We start from the raw sequence: 18,633 nt of genomic DNA, 5'->3' as shown, positions 1-18,633 counted from the left end.
TACTCAAGCAGGCACTTGTATTTTATTTGACTACTTCCATTTTATGCCACTTTGTACTTCTACTCTTTCTTATTGTACTTTTTACTCCACTACATTTATACATTTATAAAATCAAGCATTAGAGGACAGTGACTCAAAAGAGCTATGGTAAAAAATTCTCCAGTAGTTTAAAATAAACAAATAAATAAAAGTAAGAAACCACTGGAAGTAGATGAGCAAATATGATCTAATTACAAGATTAAATTACATGTTAGTGCAGTGATAATACAATACTATAATGAATAACAATACAACGCTGACAGTGGCCCCATTCGGTCTGTATGATGAGTACTTTTACATAGACTTGTTACAGTATAGATTCATGTTGCAATTTTGGGTAACATTTGTACTTTGTGGTACTGCTTATTTTACTTCTGAAAATTTGAATAATTCTTTCATCACTGCTGCTGGTAAACCACTAAGTTTATATTCACATATTAGAAACCTTCAGCCTGTGAAAAAGTGCTATTGTATTTTAATTAAAAACAAAAATGACTCTTTATGACTACTTCACATGCTAACTGATCAGTTTATTCATGCTTCTCTCTTTCTCTTACACACACACACATTTATCTTTATATCCTTTTGAGGACAGTTGTTGACATAGTGCATTCCCTAGCCCCCTACCCCAACCTCAACTGTCACAACTAAATGCTAAAACCCACCCTTACCCTAAACTGAACCTAAACCTAAACCCAATCCTAATCTTAACCTAAAACCAAGTCTTAACCCTAAAATTATCCTTTGAGGTTGTGAGAACCTCCCAAAATGTCCTCACAACATAGAAATGTCCCCAAAATGCTGGTTTTCGATTTACATTGGTTCCCTAAATAATAGAAAGACATGCACACACACACACACACACACTTGCACAAAAGTGATCAAACAAAGACTTTCACAGGAAACTTTCTTTTAACATTTTATTGAAATTATGAATTCTCATAATAATTAAACAAAAAAACTAAATTAACACAATAAATAAGGATAGAACTTTCAATTGTAGCTTTTGACATAAAACAAATATGACACACCTGTACATAAGCATCTAAAAACAGAAGTGCATTCATCGTTTGGGGTAATGCTGACGTTCGCTTAGCTTTGCATGTCAGATCATTAGGATTAGTGTGACGGTGACCTTGTTTAACACCCATTCAGATTACCCATAGCAGCAGGATTTGCCAACATAGACATAAATAAGTGTCATAAAGAAAAATACAGTTTGTTTTGAGGCAGATAATAACACACTGACTGTTAAATTGCACTATGCTTTCAAATAGAAAAGAATAAATCACTTTGCTTTAGCTTAATATGCTTGTTTTTGAGAACAGTTTTGACTGATTGTCTTTTATGATGCTTCAAAACACCAAAATTAAATTCCTTAAAGGCTGTTTTTTTATGGTTATGCTACTTAACAGTGCTCTATTAAACTCTATTGATAAATCTCTGATATATAAATCTAAATATACATGTTTTTTTAAGTGTTTCAAAGACCTTGTGCTACACTTCTAACCTACAATCTAGTGATATACACATCAGAGTGTGGACAGGGCACTTGTGGAGATCTGCTTTGAAAATCAATCACAGTGTAGTTGATGGGAGGACTGGCAGATGACATGATGGCACTTCTGTCTTTTCATAATCTAAGCAAAGCAACTGCATGTACAGGATATCAGCACTCATCAAGCATTTTCATATGAGCACATGTTGGTACATAAAACATGATTGTACATCTGGATATATAGTATAATACACTTTGGACAGGAAGTGCTTGTAAAAAAAGACTTTAAGATGATTCCTAGCCCTCATGATACACATAGAAAAAAAACACTGTAAAAAAACAACAATAACAACAGTGGATTCAACAAAGGAGCCAAAGGGCTTCATCCATTCTCTACCATTTTCTCACACAAGACAAAATGATTTTTAACCGACATGTCAAGTGTTTCAAGTGTAAAATATTCATCCACGGTATCCCTGAACTGCAAGAGGCACAGAGTTTCTACAGAACGGAGAGGTCCAAACGCAGAGACGACCCTGTGTTTTCAGCATTGTGGAATGTACAGTAGGAAATGTGAGTCCACACTTTGGCATCCCCTTGATCCAAAAGAGTATAAATCCACCGATTCCAGAGATTACTGTTAATCTTCTCTGCTCAGATGTCCCCTTCTTCCCACATGGGAAAACACCAACCCCATCAGAGTGAATACAGTACCCTAATTAACCTTTATAGTAATGATGCCTGATGTAGCAGAGGTCCCTTCTGTTTTTGATTCACAGGGTGTGCGACCTCCTGGTGAGTGAGAGTGCAGTCTGTGCAGAACGTTGTATTCCTGAGTGTTGTACTGTGTTGTGTGGTTGGCACTTTTTCAGTAAACTGCAGCAGAAATCACTCGCCAGATTTGCGTGGCATCCCGACTACTCTCCTTTTAGCCTGATAGAAATCTGAAGGGATAAAGAAGGGGATATTTAGCGAGCAAATCCAAGTGAAATCGCAACTGTACTCATTCACAATTAGAACATCTGTATACGTACCTGTAAGGTTAGTCTGTTTCCTCTTGAGTCCTGTATTCTCTCTTTTTTCAGGTGTTTTCTCAAAGTTTACCAGTCTGAGTGCACATCTTTGCGGGCTGAGCGGGATGTTCTCCTTTTCATTGTGTGGTGGGGCCACTTTCCCTCTTTTAGGGGAAACCTTCACCTCTGCTGCCCTCTGACTTTCCACCTGTTCCAGATCAAACATACAGGATCTGTAGAGCAGTGGCACCTTGGTACCTGGGACACCCTCCCATTGGAAATCGCTGCTCTCCAGAGGCTTATCCGAGATGAAGTCGAAACCCCAGCGGTGTGAAGCCTCCTCCAGGTCTTTGCGAATCGAAGCCTGGTACTCCACCTGCAGCTGCTCTCGGTCTACGGGGCCGAATAGGTTTCGCCGTGTGGGGCCGTTTCTCAGGGTGCTTAGGATCCGCTTGTGAGTAGCCATTGTTCTACACTGTGAAGACACACATGAACAGGAAAGAACAGAGGTTATTTGGGAAAAAGCTGCTTCAAAAGTGTTGCAGTTGCACAAATATTCACTCCAATCAATAATACAGCTCCTTATCAAACTCAACAAAACATTCACACAGACAGGAACACTTAACATTTTGACAGATTTAACATTTTTAAAAGAGAAGTTATTCTTCAAAATTGTGAAAAGAAGCTGAGGTGTTGTTTTAAATGCAAAAATATGCACTCTAATAAATGCCACAAATCCTTAAACAAACTCGACACACAAAGCATTTATCATCGATTATTCTACGCCTCAACTTTTAAAGTAGAAATCAACCTCACCATTGTTCAGATCAGTTAAAGTTCCCCCTGTGAGCGTTACAGAGCATCTCCGACTTATGTGGCTGGGGAACTATTTATAAGATACTCAGTGACTCACTGAGCCCTCCTACTGGTACATGCCTAGACATAATCTCAGACAGACATGTACGGACAAGTCCTCGGCACAAGTGAGATCACTGGCAGAACACAGAGTCACCAGCAGGTGGCTTCATCAGACCATCTACAGACAGTCATGAGCGGCTCATGATATACAGAGCTGTTCATTGATGCAAATCTAACAGGAGGAGTATTTTAGATGTATACATTCAGTGATGAAATCTTTCAGCAGGGCAACATTCAGATAGTCATTTATTTGTGTACGGGTTAAACGGTCACAGCACTGTACTGTAAAAGCTACAGGAAGGAATCAGCCGTGTCTCTGGAGAATAATAAGTCATTATGGTCTTCCGGGAAGGGCTGGGCAGGATTCCCATTTCAAGGAACAATCAAGAAAAAGCTGTCCCAGCCCTGCCTAATTATCCCGCTAAAGCAGTGCAGGACAGGAGAGGTCATTATAATTAGAGTCCTAATAATATTAGCGACACTAATGAAGTTTGCTATTAGTGATTAAATAGATAATATTGTATCTAATGTTAGTACTGAAACTGCTCTGGTTTTAAACAGAAGCTGGGTAGAAGAAGCAATTCTGTCAGCAAAGACGACAATGTTCAAATAACAAACTGTTAATTTATCAGCCACATTATCAGTTAGGTACACTAAAACTTAGCTTTACAGTAAAGTTATTCTACAAATGTATTTTTTAGAAAGCTTTATTGTCATAATATTTGACATATAATGAGATTCCTGGTTGTTTGTTGATTCAAATAGAACAATGTTTGATGAGGGTCTGGTTAAACATCTCTGGTTACATTGTGTGACTTGGCCACACAGCAGAGCGAAGCCGCCTAGTCTGAGTTCATGTAATGTGGCAATTCTCCAGGATTCTGCTGTCCATTCATTTTCAGCTCAGACACACTTGTCACGTTCCTGATGAAACAACTTACATTTGTCTGTGATTACCTATAAACTACTTATTACAACTAAATACATCGGTTTTGTCTTAGAAGTAGTGATAAATCTGAGGACAAATGTTACAAACATTTTTAGTGATAAAACTACATGTGAAGGAGATGTATTATGATTGGAGCAGATATTTGTCTTATTTCACACTGATGTCAAAATCCATCTTTCAATTTGAAAACAGATGAGATAAACCAACACGCCTTTTATCTGTTCATCATTATAACATTATTAGGCATAAGACACAGATAGTGTATTTATATTATTTGTATGTGGTTGTTACTATTTATTACAGGAATACATGGAATTAGTGTAGTTTAATATCTGTACATTTAAAATTACTTTTCAAAGTCAAAACTCAAAGTCACACATGACCCTGACCGTCTGAGGTTCTGTCACTTTACTAAATGGAGTCTGGGGCCCCGTGAGGAACCTCAAGAGATATTTTGAGAAAAAAGTAGTTAACAATCAAAATTAGAAACTGTTTAATTACATATAAGACAAATGTACTTTTTGATGACTTCATCACAGGTTTAACTGTGACCTCCCCACCCATAGTTACATAACTGTAGACCTAAGGTCAGATGAGGCTCCTACAATTAGGAGAAAATTGATTAAATTGGATTAAAAAATGAATTAATTCTACTTTATTTTGGATTAAGTGGAGTAAAAAGATGTATTTATTTATTTACTTATTTATTTAATTTTTGAGGGGGAGGGATGGGCAGTGCTGAGTTACAACATGAGTCCCCTCTTCTCCTCTTTTTCCTTTTTCATTCTCCACTTCACGGAATGCGACGGCAGAGAGCTGGGCGGGGCAGGGAGGAGTGATTCAAGGCTGTGGCGGGAGAAACAGCAACATGTGCGGCTGAGGCACCGGCTCGGGCTCAGCCTGCCAGGAGGAGACCCTGCCCATTTACTACAATCCTCCACGTGAGCCCAGAGCTCGTGTCTCCCAGTCAAGTGCAAAGTGGGCTGTCACTGGAGCTTGGCTGACCTCCTTCCTCATCAACACACAACACACACTCATACACAGACATACAAAAATAACTTGAAATGAAGCCTCTGAGAGTTTAGATAAGAGAGAAAATTAAAAACTGGAAAGCTGATATGTATAATCGCATCGTGTGGTGTGATTGTATGATTTTAGGCCGTATAGGTAGGAAGCTAAAAAGTTACTTAAAAATGTCATTTGTTGGCTATAATTTAAAAAAACAAATTTTAAACAGAGAAGTTTTAAAGTGACAGTCTGAGGTTCTGTCACTTTACTAAATGGAGTCTGGGGCCCCGTGAGGAACCTCAAGAGATATTTTGAGAAAAAAGTAGTTAACAATCAAAATTAGAAACTGTTTAATTACATATAAGACAAATGTACTTTTTGATGACTTCATCACAGGTTTAACTGTGACCTCCCCACCCATAGTTACATAACTGTAGACCTAAGGTCAGGTGAGGCTCCTACAATTAGGAGAAAATTGATTAAATTGGATTAAAAAATGAATTAATTCTACTTTATTTTGGATTAAGTGGAGTAAAAAGATGTATTTATTTATTTACTTATTTATTTAATTTTTGAGGGGGAGGGATGGGCAGTGCTGAGTTACAACATGAGTCCCCTCTTCTCCTCTTTTTCCTTTTTTTCCCCCACTTCACGGAATGCGACGGCAGAGAGCTGGGCGGGGCAGGGAGGAGTGATTCAAGGCTGTGGCGGGAGAAACAGCAACATGTGCGGCTGAGGCACCGGCTCGGGCTCAGCCTGCCAGGAGGAGACCCTGCCCATTTACTACAATCCTCCACGTGAGCCCAGAGTTCGTGTCTCCCAGTCAAGTTCAAACTGGGCTGTCACTGGAGTTTGGCTGACCTCCTTCCTCATCAACACACAACACACACTCATACACAGACATACAAAAATAACTTGAAATGAAGCCTCTGAGAGTTTAGATAAGAGAGAAAATTAAAAACTGGAAAGCTGATATGTATAAACGCATCGTGTGGTGTGATTGTATGATTTTAGGCCGTATAGGTAGGAAGCTAAAAGGTTACTTAAAAATGTCATTTGTTGGCTATAATTGAAAATTATTATTTTTTAAACAGCTTAATATGATATAGTATTGCATACATTACAAGCTACTACACGACCTGACACAGCTGTTTAGAGTTGTTTACAAACTACAGAAACACTGAATCGACTCATCTAATGCAAACATGTCTTTAAAACATTACTTTTACTTACATTTTGATTCAGCTGCAGTCCACTCCAATGCAAAAAAAATCTTTATCCTTATTTCAGACTTGATGAATGAAAGCGACCGGGTTTTTGAATCCTTGTTGCTTTTATAGATTTTCAGATTTCACTTCAGCTCTGGTGTAAAAACTGTCTTCGTCCTCCAGGTCAGTGAATTGATGCGACAAACGGGACTGCTTGATAATTTCTCCCAAGTATTCTCACAGACACGCACAGGCTAAACTTTTATGAACTCCGGTGGGCGGGGACCCTCCTCTCTTGCAAGAGGCGGGTCTCCGGCACACGCTAAAGTTTCCAGCTGGGACTATGCCAGCAACTCATCTGTCCTCGCCTCGCAGTGCAGTTTGAGTCCAGCATGCCAGATTTTTCTCGGCCCGCCTTACTCTGCCGCTGATTTGCTGATTTCAAAATGTTTACCCTAATTCTGACCAATCACAGGCAGAGGAGGGACTGACTTTGACTTTTCTAGGAAAAAAATCTCTAAACTCTAAATGTAGTGGAGTAAAAGAAACATTATTTCCCTCTGAAATGTAGTGGAGTTTAATTATAAATGAACAGAAAATAGAAATACTGATGTAATATTTCAAAATTGTATTCATGCAGTTTTTTAATGTGTTTACACTGATCAGTTAGTCAGGGGTAATAAACTTGCCAAGTCATTAACTTCTAAAAACGAAAAAAACAAAAAAAGTCTTACAAGAAATGATGACAGTAAATCAGATTTGGACTTTTTTGATTAAAACATTTAAGAGTGATTTAGTGGCATCATTACATAACTGTCTGGGGTCTAAATTCAGTGTCTTGCCTGTACAAGTCTTTCAAGAACTTCCACATATACATGTTACTCATGAATCTGTTCCACCCACTCATTCTTCTTGTTGTTTAAGTCACGTTTGTTTATCTCTGCAGTGAGTCGGCTAGGAGACAACTCCTCATGCTTCCCAGCCTCAACATGCTGCCCTTGAACCTAGTTTCCAAACGGTGAGATGCAGTACATAAAGGCCCAACTGATCTCACATCACAGTGAGTCCTTTGTTGAGCAGGAGGATGACGGGACACAAGATAGACGCACTCATATTTGGAAGCCGTTCACAATGAGTACACATCGACAGTAGAGAAATGTTCAGCAGTGATTCTTATATTTAAAAAAATATGGAAATATACAATAAGTGACTGAGCAGCAGCTGTCTGACTGCATTTGTACAGTTGAGTAGGCACTTTATTATTTCTCAGGTCTAAGGCAGCTGCACAGTGCAGAGCCACCGAATTGTTTCACCATATTCAGGCCTTTGTTCTGCATCCACAGTGAGAAGTTGGATGGCACCAAATGGAGGGCAGAGCCATTTAGTTAACTATTTATTTAGTGACACAAGGTCATCAAGGCACTTGAGCACTTTGAAACTTTTTAGTATATAAATATATTTATATATATATATAACATGTACAGTATTTAACCTCAACACTTAAGTTTTTCTGCTCATGGGTCAGGTGAGGTTACCTGATGCCTTTATGAGAAAAGTATTGGCAACACTGATGTTTAATTGTACAGATTAAATACAGTATGCATAATCTGTGTTATTTTAGTGAATTTATTATAACATGGATTTAATTTTAATGATCCCAGAACCTATATCCCTGAATTATAACATCAGCAAGAACTATTTGACATTGCTGGATAAGATTATATATGTTTTTTGTACATAATCAAATAAAAGTTCTGAATATTTTTTAATGTTTAAAAATTGACAAATCCCAGAATGAACAGGATGAACAAAATCACAGAGCTATCATTATTCTCATATATGACTGTACTATGATTTTATATGTACAGTGCGAGTAATGGGAGGCAATATGTTGACGGTTACAGCATATATATACTGTGCATTTAGCAAAAAAGAGCTGATATAACTGTTAATCGAAACAATTAATGAATTGCTGTTTATGAGTCATACACACATCACTTTCACTCATGTCATTAGAAATGTTTGACAATATCAAACATAGAAATAAGACTTATCTATTCAAACTACTGTAGATCCATTTAATGTTTCTCCAGAGGACACCGCACCACTCAAACCACTCGAAACAAATCCTGTAGCTGACTTTAATTAAACTTGTTTGATTCTTGTACTACTGTGAAGTGGTTGTAGAGGTTTTGCCATTTTATGTGATGGATGTGTATGTGACAATCAAGTCATTTTTGTTTTGGAATTTTTTGAAACAATCTGTTTCATACACATGGAGCAGGTGTGTAGGTAAGTATGAGCCGTCTGTTTTGTCAGTCCTAAACAGTCAAACCCTGCATTCCCGTTAAGCTCACCAGAGCTTTGGGTTCTGTCATATTGGTAGTCCCTCATCCCTCATTCAAGATGCATGCCTGAACACTAAAATGTCAGATTAACACAGTTGTTGTTAAGAGCATTACCGATATGTAGCAGTATTGTAGAAACCATGATGTAATTTTTGATCAAAACTTCACCCTAGATAAACATGTTAATTCAGTGGTTCAATCCTGTTTTTTATCATCTCAGAAACATTTCAAGGATGACACAGTTGCTTTCTGCCAAAAGATCTGGAAAGTGTCTTCCGTGCTTTCATAACCAGTCGACTGGACCACTATAATTAATAATTGGCATCAGCAAAAAAAAGTCCCTCTCCAGCTCATACAAAACTCTGTTGCCAGGATTTTGACTCAATCCAGGAAGAATGATGATGAGAACATCTCACTGATCCTGGTTTCCCTTCACTGGCCATCTGTTGATTTTAGAATAGATTTTAAGATTTTAGTGATTACTTAAAAAGTCTTGAAAGGACTTGTCCCAAACTAGCCTATCTATCAGGCCTCTCATTGCCCTATGTCTCTTCCTGCTCCCTCAAATCATTGGATACGCCACTTCTTGTTGTTCCAAGGTCCAGATTGATATGTTAAGGGGACAGAGCCTTTGCAGTCAGGGCTCCCAGACTTTTCAATGACTTGCCTGAGGAGATCAGGGCTGCCAACTCTGTCTCATCGTTTAAATCACTGTTAAAAACTTGTTCAAATTTGTTTTTTGGTGATCTTAGTATATTTTATGGCATTTTAGTTTATTTTACTTTGTGTTTTTATAATGTGTTTAGTCTTTATGGCCTTTTGTTTGTTTTTACATTTTAAATGTGTCTTTATATATAACTATATAATCAAACTAACACTTTATAACTGTAAGTATGATTATTATTAGTTCTGTCTGCGAGGACCGGGCAGCTGGTTATGGGTTGTTATGGGGCGATAGAGTGGACTGCAGGTGTCCTGCCAAATCACAAAGCTGTAAACAACACTGTTGATGATGAGCTTGATGCCCCTTTCAGTTTCATTTCAGTTGATATTTACATGGTGCTTTGGGTCTCAGGGAGCTCTATTCATTTTTTTTCTCCTATTGAATTAATCAGTGGTTTATGTTTTACATTTGAGTAGGTGGAACAATCAAACATTTATAATTTTTTCTTAACAAATTTGATTGATTACTCAAATTTTTTTTTTTTTTACTGTTGATCTGATTGATTGATCATTTCATTGTTAGTTCTTATCTCTGACTTACAAATACTGTAGATCAGTGGTTCTCAAAAGGGAGACCCAGGGGTCCTTGAGGGGGTTTCAGGGAGTTTCCCTTGCAAAAGCCCCTCACTAAGGTACCATCCATAAGTAACACAATGACTGAATTACTATAACTGATCACTTTTTTGTTCATGGGTTTTATACACAGGTTAGGGGTCCTTGATTGTTCCATTGCTGTAGACATATATATATATATATATATATATATATATATATATATATATATATATATATATATATATATATATATATATATATATATATAGATAGATAGATAGATAGATAGATAGATAGATAGATAGATAGATAGATAGATAGATAGATAGATATTAACTAAATTTGATAGATTTAACTCAAATAAACTGTGACTGCCATCCCCCCTCCCCCATAATCACATTATAGAGCCCCACAAAGCCACACACCTGTAAATAGCTAGGTAGATAGATAGATAGATAGATAGATAGATAGATAGATAGATAGATAGATAGATAGATAGATATCGCAGCTTTCTGAGTGGATATCCCGCGGGTTCGTTGAGTGTGAGACCCGTCTCCGTGGAAACCGTGAGTCATCGCTTCTGTGATTACAACCGGGCTTCACGTGGAAAAGCGCGCCAACATTTGAGGAGCTTGTGTTGGTGTTATGCCAGTTCACGTGAACATGGAGCAGTGGGACTGTCAGGGGTGTGACCGAGGAAAGCAATTGGACAGTGGGAGAAGAGAGTGGGTCCTATTATAAAAAACTCGGTGGGAACCAGCGAGGACAAACAGCTGTGGATTTAGAAATAAAACACTTTATAACCACAATGAACAATCAAAGCTCTAATTTAGTCTCACCTGACAACCTTAATTAGTCCTGAATATACTCTTTATGTTGCAGTATAGATGAATAACGTGTCTCTATTAGCACACTGAAAATATTTAGTACTAGGAACCAGGCATATTTTAACATTTTAATATCCTATACACACCACATACAGTGACTTTTATCAGCAGCACAAGGACACCATTATTTGGGTGGTTTATCGTTCCTGGTGAAAGGGTTAAACTCTCAGTCACCCGGATTAATTACATGACGACTTCATATCGGACACCCTGTACGATAGAAAAGGAGGGAAATTTGCTGGGACAGACAGGAGTATGAACTTTACAGGTTCATGTTTTTTCTTTAGGCTATGTGTCCTTCACTTCCTTACTGTGGGACATCTTGAACCCAACCCATTACAGCTGCACTGTGTAAGTGTCTTAAATTAGTCTTTATTCCCCATGCAGTTTTTCCATTTAATACAAAATGTTTAAAAATCTCATATTCAACATCTTTATCTGCTTACTGAGGCAAGTCTTATCATTTAATACCTTAGGGTTAATGATTCATTTAGTCAAAATCTCAGTTTCTCTGATTAGGGTGATATCAGCTATATTGGGCCACTTTTTGGTTAATGGCATGGGACACTAACAAAAGAACAATGTATTATTTGTGTTCTTCTGATTAATAAGGATTATTTTAATAATTTGTGTTGAATTCATGTAAGAAAATATAATTGTTCAGGCCCTACAGCTGTTGGAAGATTAGCAATCCCACATTTTTTAGATCAGCAGTGTTCAGGTAAAATGGGCCAATCAAGTAATTTCTGATAAAATAATCTCATAAACTTTTAAATTTCATTTTACCAAAAAGTTCATTAAAAAAATATTCCATGCCCTTGCAAGAAAGTGTATATTAACTTTTTGGCCTCTCTGCATATAATAATCCCATGCTGCCCTCTTCCTCTCCTCTACCCACTGATGGTATTAACAGATTATTCCTTTACAGACATTCTTCTGAATAGTCAAAACTAAAATGTATTTAACCTCACATTTTTCATTTTTATAATATTTTTTTCCAAATAGCTGATTAATTGTTTGGTCTATAAAATGGTGAAAAATGACTCAATGCTTAATCTATGATCAAAATAGTTGACAGGTAATCCATTCATTGACTACTCATTACAGCACTACTTAACGTTACTGTAAAGCAAGTGATGTTTAACCACTGACATGAAAAATGAAGACTGCAGCAACACAAGACATGTATGCAGTAAATCCACTTCATATTATCTTAAAGTCAAGATTGACCAGGACCAAGGCGCTGCTCAGATGCTTGAATGATGCTCTAGGAGCGCCCCCTTGTGGAAAAGAAACAGTGCATGTAATTACACACAATGCTGATATTTTAAGAGGAAATAAGTCAACAAGGAAGTTTTTTTTAACAACCAGTATTTTTTAATCGAGACAATTTCACATAGTATCAAAGAAAAGAAAAATAAATGGAAAACTTCATAGACAAATTAGACTTGTGTTCATTACACTTTTTTTCACTGATGTCAGAGTTTTGCATCTTGAATGAGTGTGCCTTTATTACAAATGATCAACCATTAACAGATGAAAACCTTCAGAATGAAGAACGTTGCACGTTGAAAATAGGCTGGCTTTACGGACAATCAAAAGGTAGAAGTTCCTTACACATCATTAGAATGCTTCCTTTAAAAAAAACTAAAAACAAAACAAAAAACTGGCTTTTACACAATGAAAATGAGGGACTATCACTATGTCAAACTACACAGTACATTCATTGACAAAAATCAAAGCTCAGGTGACATTAACAGGAATGTGGGATTTGACGGTTGAGGACCGACAAAACAGACATGAGTCACGTGAGGCGTCATACCTGTACACACCCACTCCATGTGTTGAAATTACCAGAACAAGAAAAGGGGGAGACTAAAATGCTTGATTATTAAAAAAAAAAAAATCCCAAAACAAAAAGGACCTGATGGTCATGTAGATGTCCATCAAATAAAACGGCAAAGCCTGTACAACCGTTTTCTTCAACTCCCTTTATGTCTGACAGACATTCCTCTATTTTCTGTCATTAGACCTGGAGCGGCTGTGGGGAAGAATAGAAAAAAATAATACATCATGTTAAAAAACAAACAAGAAAGGTACATCAACATTCACAGTAGTACAATAATCAAACAAGTTTAAATTAAAGGCAGCTACAGGATATGTTTTGAGCAGTGCAGAGTCCTCTAGAGAAACATTTAATTGATCTATAATAGTTTAAAAAGGTGAGTCTTATTGCTATGCTTTACTTGATATTGTCAAACATTTCTAATGACATGAGAGTGAAAGGTATGTGTCAGAAACTGCAACTAAAAACCTTGGTGTTTTGCTTGAATAATCTGCTTTACTACTCATAAAGAAATAGTTGATCATAATGTTGAGATTTATTGTAAGATCACACACGAAGAAATCCGTACCTCCTTGATCGAGAGAAAGATCTCGAAGGTTTGTGGTTCCTGTCCCGTGAGAGGGACCTCTCCCTCCTCCTATCTCTGGAGAAAGACCTGTGAAAACAAAACCATCCCATTGAGTACACATTATTTCACTCTGATTCACTGAAATAAGTCATGCTGGTTTTACTACATACTACTCATGTTTGTTTGTCTTGTTTGAAGCGTGGATGGATTATCAATTAACTTGTTAATCCACAAATGGACAATTAATCAGCAACTATTTTGATTTAGATATTTATGTGTGTATAGATAGAAATAATAATATAAATCCAACATTAGATTAACATGTTTCAGTGACAATACATTAAACTTGTAATTTCTGTTTCTGTGTATAAAGCATGTGGTGAAAGCTGACATACCTGCTTCGACTGCGGCTGAAGCTCCTCCTACGTGGGGATCTGCGCAGGGAAAACACAAAAATGTTAAGAACAAAGACTGACATGTCAATCACCGGTAGAGCTTCACACTACTTTAGTCCTTTCAAATTGAGGGCCCCCTTCAACACAGCCCCTTGTCTATCTCAGTAACTGAAAATTGATGTAAAAGACTGGAAGAAGAAAAATGTATTTCCAGGAACACAACTATCCGAATCAGAAACTATTAGTCACTGACAATGGACTAGCACATAAAGATGCTTTGGAAACAACCTCTCACCTGTGCCACAGTACAATGTGCTTCACGCCTCCCTCTTTGTTCAACTAATAAAAGCCAGTTTGGTTTAGTAGTTTGCACAAAGAGGGTATCATTATACTAAGTCAGAAGAGTGAATTATATTGGTTTTATATTTAAAGTGGTAGAGAAAGACAAGCCCTTCAATTTGCATCTTATAGAAAGAGATTTTTAAAAAGTGCCTGAGCCTCAAGACTTCTTACAACACTGAGGTGAGCTAACCAGCAACATTTACCCTTACGAGGACTGCACAGTGCACTGCGGACAGGCCATAGTGTGGGAACAACAAGACACACAGAGGCGACCATCTGTATGAAACTGGTCCACTGCACTTCAAAAGGAGAACATAAGGAAATGTAGGATAGTCACAAAATCATCATACTGGTCAATGGGAAATTAATCTTGAAACGTAACCAGGCTACGATCTGCTAAAACCAACCAAACAGCACAAAAACAAAGATTTTTGCTATTCATTGGGGGGGTTGAGAAGAGTTTTGATTCATGTGACTTCATAATTCTGCTCAGAGCCCCAAGACATACCAGATGATTATCTATAATCGAAATCTCTGGAAATGTGAAGTTCCAGACATTCGATGGTGGACCATTCCCTTTTTAAAATAAGGATTTACAGTAATGGGTGAGGACAAAATGACAAACTTATGGCTCAAAAAAAAAAAGAACAACCTTTGTAAACCAGCTGTGTCTTCACTTTCAAAACTGTTATCAGCAGTGTACTGAATGAAGCAGGAAAACTTACTAGTATTTTTGGTTTTCAACAAGCTAGATATGACGAAAGGGAGGCAGACTGTCGGCCGGGTAGGTAGAATTGGCTGAATAGGACTGGCCAGATGCTGCAAGGTGATTAGGTGGCAGGCAGATGGGGGCTGGCTGTGGCTTTTTTCCTGCTTTAATTGGTTAGCCGAAGGCTGCTGCTGGTAGGTTGTAGACTTTTGGGAACGTAATACGCTGATTGGTCGGGAATGTGAGGTGGGCCGCTGCCGTTTGGGTTAAGGTTGAAGGAGGAGGAGGTTGAGAACGGCATGCTGAGGAACCAATGGGCTGGTGCAACCTGACGACTGGCCATGCCCGGGTCATGTGACAGCACCAGCCAAGCTGATTGGGGCACGATGGTCAGCAGTCACATGATGCTGAAAGAGGACTAGTTGATTGACTCAGAGGGTGGTGAGAAGAGGCATGGTGGTGGCTCTGCAACGGGTTTCATTCTTATTAATATAGATGAAAAATAAAAAGCATCCTCAAACAAAAAGAAAAAAATGCATCACATTTGGCACTTTCATCCCCCCAAAATTTTAAACAGATTATACTTTTTTCGACATAGGAATAACCCACACGTATTTCATGTAATTCGCCACTTTTAAGCATTTACAATGTAGAAACCTTTTTTAAAGTGCACATAAAAAAGATGTGCACTTCAAAAGAAGCACTAGTGCCCAAAGCAGAAGTTAATACTTGCCGGACAGGTTTAAAAATGCACAATGCGATAAACGAACCTCACCACATAACCTAGTATAACGTCCTGGTCCCATGCGATTTCATTTTTTGATTATAAATATCTGTTTGGCTCCCTGCATAAAATGACAAATAATGTCAATGAAGATGATACTGCAAGCCTTACACATAGCAGCAGTCACAAATGCATACTCAACACAAAAGATCTCAAACACTAAGCCTAGACTGGTAAAAAAAAAAAAACAATTACCAGGAAATATACTGTGGGTAAGAGAGTGGAATCAGCAAGTCCTAGAACAGGATTTGAGTACAAGATAAATAAATAAAATGTTGGTTTCGACAGGCCACTGTCAAACAACAGCATGTAGGTCACCTTCGCCTGGCTGGTGGACTGCGCCGACTCCTGTAGTCGTCTCGGTCTCGAGGACGCCTGCTCCATGAAGGGGGAGCGCCACGGGTACGGCTGCGCTTCTCTCCATTGGATAGCTCTACCCGTACCCGGCAACCACACAATGTCCTATTAAAAAAAATGTAATTATTAGCTACTGCAGCTGTAGCAAGATGAGTCCTGGACATGTTTTATCTTCAGTATCTGAAGCCTACCTTCCATCAAGTTCCCGCACAGCATCAGTTGCATCTCTGGGATCTTCAAATTCTACAAAAGCGAAACCTGGGGGGTTCCTAGCCACCCAGACACTGCGAAGAGGACCATAGTAGCCAAATGACCTCTCTAACTCTGTCTTGTTTCCATTGTTGCCCAAGTTTCCAACGTAGACCTTGCAGTCAAGAGGACAGTCACGGTGCATGACTGGATCTGAAAATTAAACAGCAAAAACACAGAATTAGATATTACTAGAGCAGATAGGTCAGATATTCAGAAGTGACCTCTCCTTTAAACAGAAGCTCTGAAAATCACATAAGAAACACGTCACAAATTAATCTGCTCAAAGACGCTGGGTGACTGGACAGGCTGGTGAGGAAGGCTGGCTCTGTTGTTGGCGTTGAGCTGGGGTCCCTGACATCAGTGGCAGAAAAGAGGACCCTAAGCAAGCTGCTGTCAATAATGGACTGTGAGCTTATTTTTGGAATGACTGACTGTATAATCTGATTTAATATTGGCTACTGGATGCCGTAATTTCCTTCGGGAATAATAGAGATTATATCTATAAATCAAAGTAGTCAGTTTATGTCTTTATGAGGCATTACTTTACAACTTTACGATGTTCCTGCAGCATAAACATACCCCATGACCACTGTTTATTTTGGAGGAAGTGAATTAAGCTGACTGAGCGTAAGCAAGATGAATATTGTGCATAAACAAGTTCAAAAACTGATTTTAAACATTACGCCGCCAGATCATCAAGGATACTCCCAACAATATCACATTACATCTTCACGTGTGTGTATTAAACCTACAATATCCTTCAATGACTTGCGTGATGGACATACTGTAATTACCCAAGAGTACTTTTTGCAGTCATTTTTTAAAACAATGTTTGGAAAACCAAATAAATTAGGCCTTTTGGTTGGACTCGCGGTCTGAGCTAAGTTTAGCTTAGCAGAAAGCGTTACTCCCCGTAGCTGATGCTGAGCCCTAGGGTTAAATCTCTATATAACCTTCTCTGTTTAACTGAGACATTAAACTAACACGGTCATATCTACAGCGTTATAAATGTGTTATTCTACGTTTGACATCCCTTCGACGCTTCAAAGCCAACAATAGCTGAGAGCTGGTTTACGGTAGCTAAAATGGCTGTCGCCTTTCCGAGGCCTAGCGTCATGCAGCGGCAAACACAGAAACCTAACAATAGATTGAATGAATATGGTTATCCGATTAATCTACGCAAACAGGACATTCATATACAGTTCCGGTACAGTGTGTTATTAACAATTGTGTTCACACTCTACCGTGTTTGTTGCAGTTCACAGTTTATATTTTCCTCTCCGGCCGGTTTGTTCCTCTCGGTCGTCGATGGAAAATGGCGTGACGGATAATGTCAGTGGAGTGACCGGGTTGCTGCTCCCGGGGGGGCGGGGTTAGCTAATGTGTAGGTGTGTAAAATTCCTTAAAACCTCCCTTTTCACCATACCTATTAATTCCAACAGTGTCCTAACATGCTATTTGTGTCACAAAGAAACAACTTCATTCAATCTAGTAGAATAATTTCTACAAATCTTTAATGAGAACCACCAACAGATGACTAAAGCGTTCAACCCGGATAGATTAACGAGCGCACACTTGGTGCAAAAAAGATGCATTGCCATCTTTGGCCACAGCGTTGGAGTCAATTAAGTTTTGGCGCTGTTGCGACATTTTTGACGAAGGAAATCCAACCGTGTGTAGTTTTTTTCCCTCGCATAAACCTTTATTGAGTAGAGTTGTGCACAATATGCAATCCTTAGAACAAATATAAAGATAATAAAGTGACATACAAAATTAATGCTACAATAAATAAATAATTGAAAAATAAAAATAAATATAAACAAAACATAATTTATTCATTAAAAACAGACCAAGAGAGCAGGTAATGAAAATAAAGTCTCTCTCTCTCTCTCTCTCTCTCTCTCTCTCTCTCTCTCTCTCTCTCTCTCTCTCTCTCTCTCTCTCTCTCTCTCTCTCTCTCTCTCTCTCTCTCTCTCTCTCTCTCTCTCTTACTTACTTTTGTCAAGTTGCACCACCATGTGGCACATCTTTACTCATGCACCTTAGAGCACTGATGTTGTTGGTCACTGAACAGCCATGCCTGCATTGTTTTCTGTTTGCTCTGAGTTTAATTTTGCTTCAATTTATCCAAGACTGGAGTCTTCTCCAGTATACACAACAATCTTTCCAGTCAGGTTTTATGGTTGTGCACCATGTTCTCTACTCCAAGTACTGCAGAAATGTTTTTGAGGCCC

The 18,633-nt window shown here is 38.3% G+C and overlaps 3 protein-coding genes across 4 annotated transcripts in view; all 3 read right to left on the bottom strand.

Annotated features, from left to right (window-relative positions):
* bysl (bystin-like) overlaps positions 1 to 18,633 on the bottom strand; it is a 169,466-nt gene that overhangs the window by 29,668 nt on the left and 121,165 nt on the right. The gene's annotated exons all lie outside the window — the stretch shown is intronic.
* Positions 1,018 to 6,744, bottom strand: cdkn1a (cyclin dependent kinase inhibitor 1A). Of its 2 annotated transcripts, none has more exons than XM_062416199.1 (3): positions 6,659 to 6,744; positions 2,572 to 3,025; positions 1,018 to 2,481 (listed from the first exon to the last, which is right to left on the bottom strand). In XM_062416199.1, the coding sequence occupies exons 2-3, from the start codon at positions 3,014 to 3,016 to the stop codon at positions 2,426 to 2,428; spliced, it is 501 nt and encodes a 166-aa protein (XP_062272183.1). In that variant the 5' UTR covers positions 3,017 to 3,025; positions 6,659 to 6,744; the 3' UTR covers positions 1,018 to 2,425. The 2 variants fall into 2 exon arrangements, with proteins under 2 accessions (XP_062272183.1, XP_062272182.1); XM_062416198.1 differs by lacking the exon at positions 6,659 to 6,744 and adding an exon at positions 3,367 to 3,411.
* srsf3b (serine and arginine rich splicing factor 3b) lies at positions 13,045 to 17,720 on the bottom strand. The gene is made up of 6 exons (XM_062415851.1): positions 17,644 to 17,720; positions 16,339 to 16,549; positions 16,109 to 16,252; positions 13,956 to 13,994; positions 13,561 to 13,647; positions 13,045 to 13,187 (listed from the first exon to the last, which is right to left on the bottom strand). The coding sequence occupies exons 2-6, from the start codon at positions 16,539 to 16,541 to the stop codon at positions 13,160 to 13,162; spliced, it is 501 nt and encodes a 166-aa protein (XP_062271835.1). The 5' UTR covers positions 16,542 to 16,549; positions 17,644 to 17,720; the 3' UTR covers positions 13,045 to 13,159.

Source organism: Scomber scombrus, chromosome 3 (assembly GCF_963691925.1).
Source record: "Scomber scombrus chromosome 3, fScoSco1.1, whole genome shotgun sequence".
Lineage (NCBI taxonomy): Eukaryota > Metazoa > Chordata > Actinopteri > Scombriformes > Scombridae > Scomber > Scomber scombrus.
Note: the sequence above shows the minus strand (reverse complement) of the source record. Positions and strands in the feature narration are given on the sequence as shown.

Bases quoted from the DNA above. Each gene is read 5' to 3' on its own strand.
- cdkn1a (XM_062416198.1), bottom strand. The intron at 2,482-2,571 runs GTACGTATACAG...TTATCCCTTCAG, and splicing joins GAAACAGACTAACCTTACAG to ATTTCTATCAGGCTAAAAGG.
- srsf3b (XM_062415851.1), bottom strand. From the start codon at position 16,541: ATGCACCGTGACTGTCCTCTTGACTGCAAGGTCTACGTTGGAAACTTG. The intron at 16,253-16,338 runs GTAGGCTTCAGA...TTTTTTTAATAG, and splicing joins GTGCGGGAACTTGATGGAAG to GACATTGTGTGGTTGCCGGG. The intron at 13,995-16,108 runs GTGACCTACATG...TTCCCTGCGCAG, and splicing joins AGTCCACCAGCCAGGCGAAG to ATCCCCACGTAGGAGGAGCT.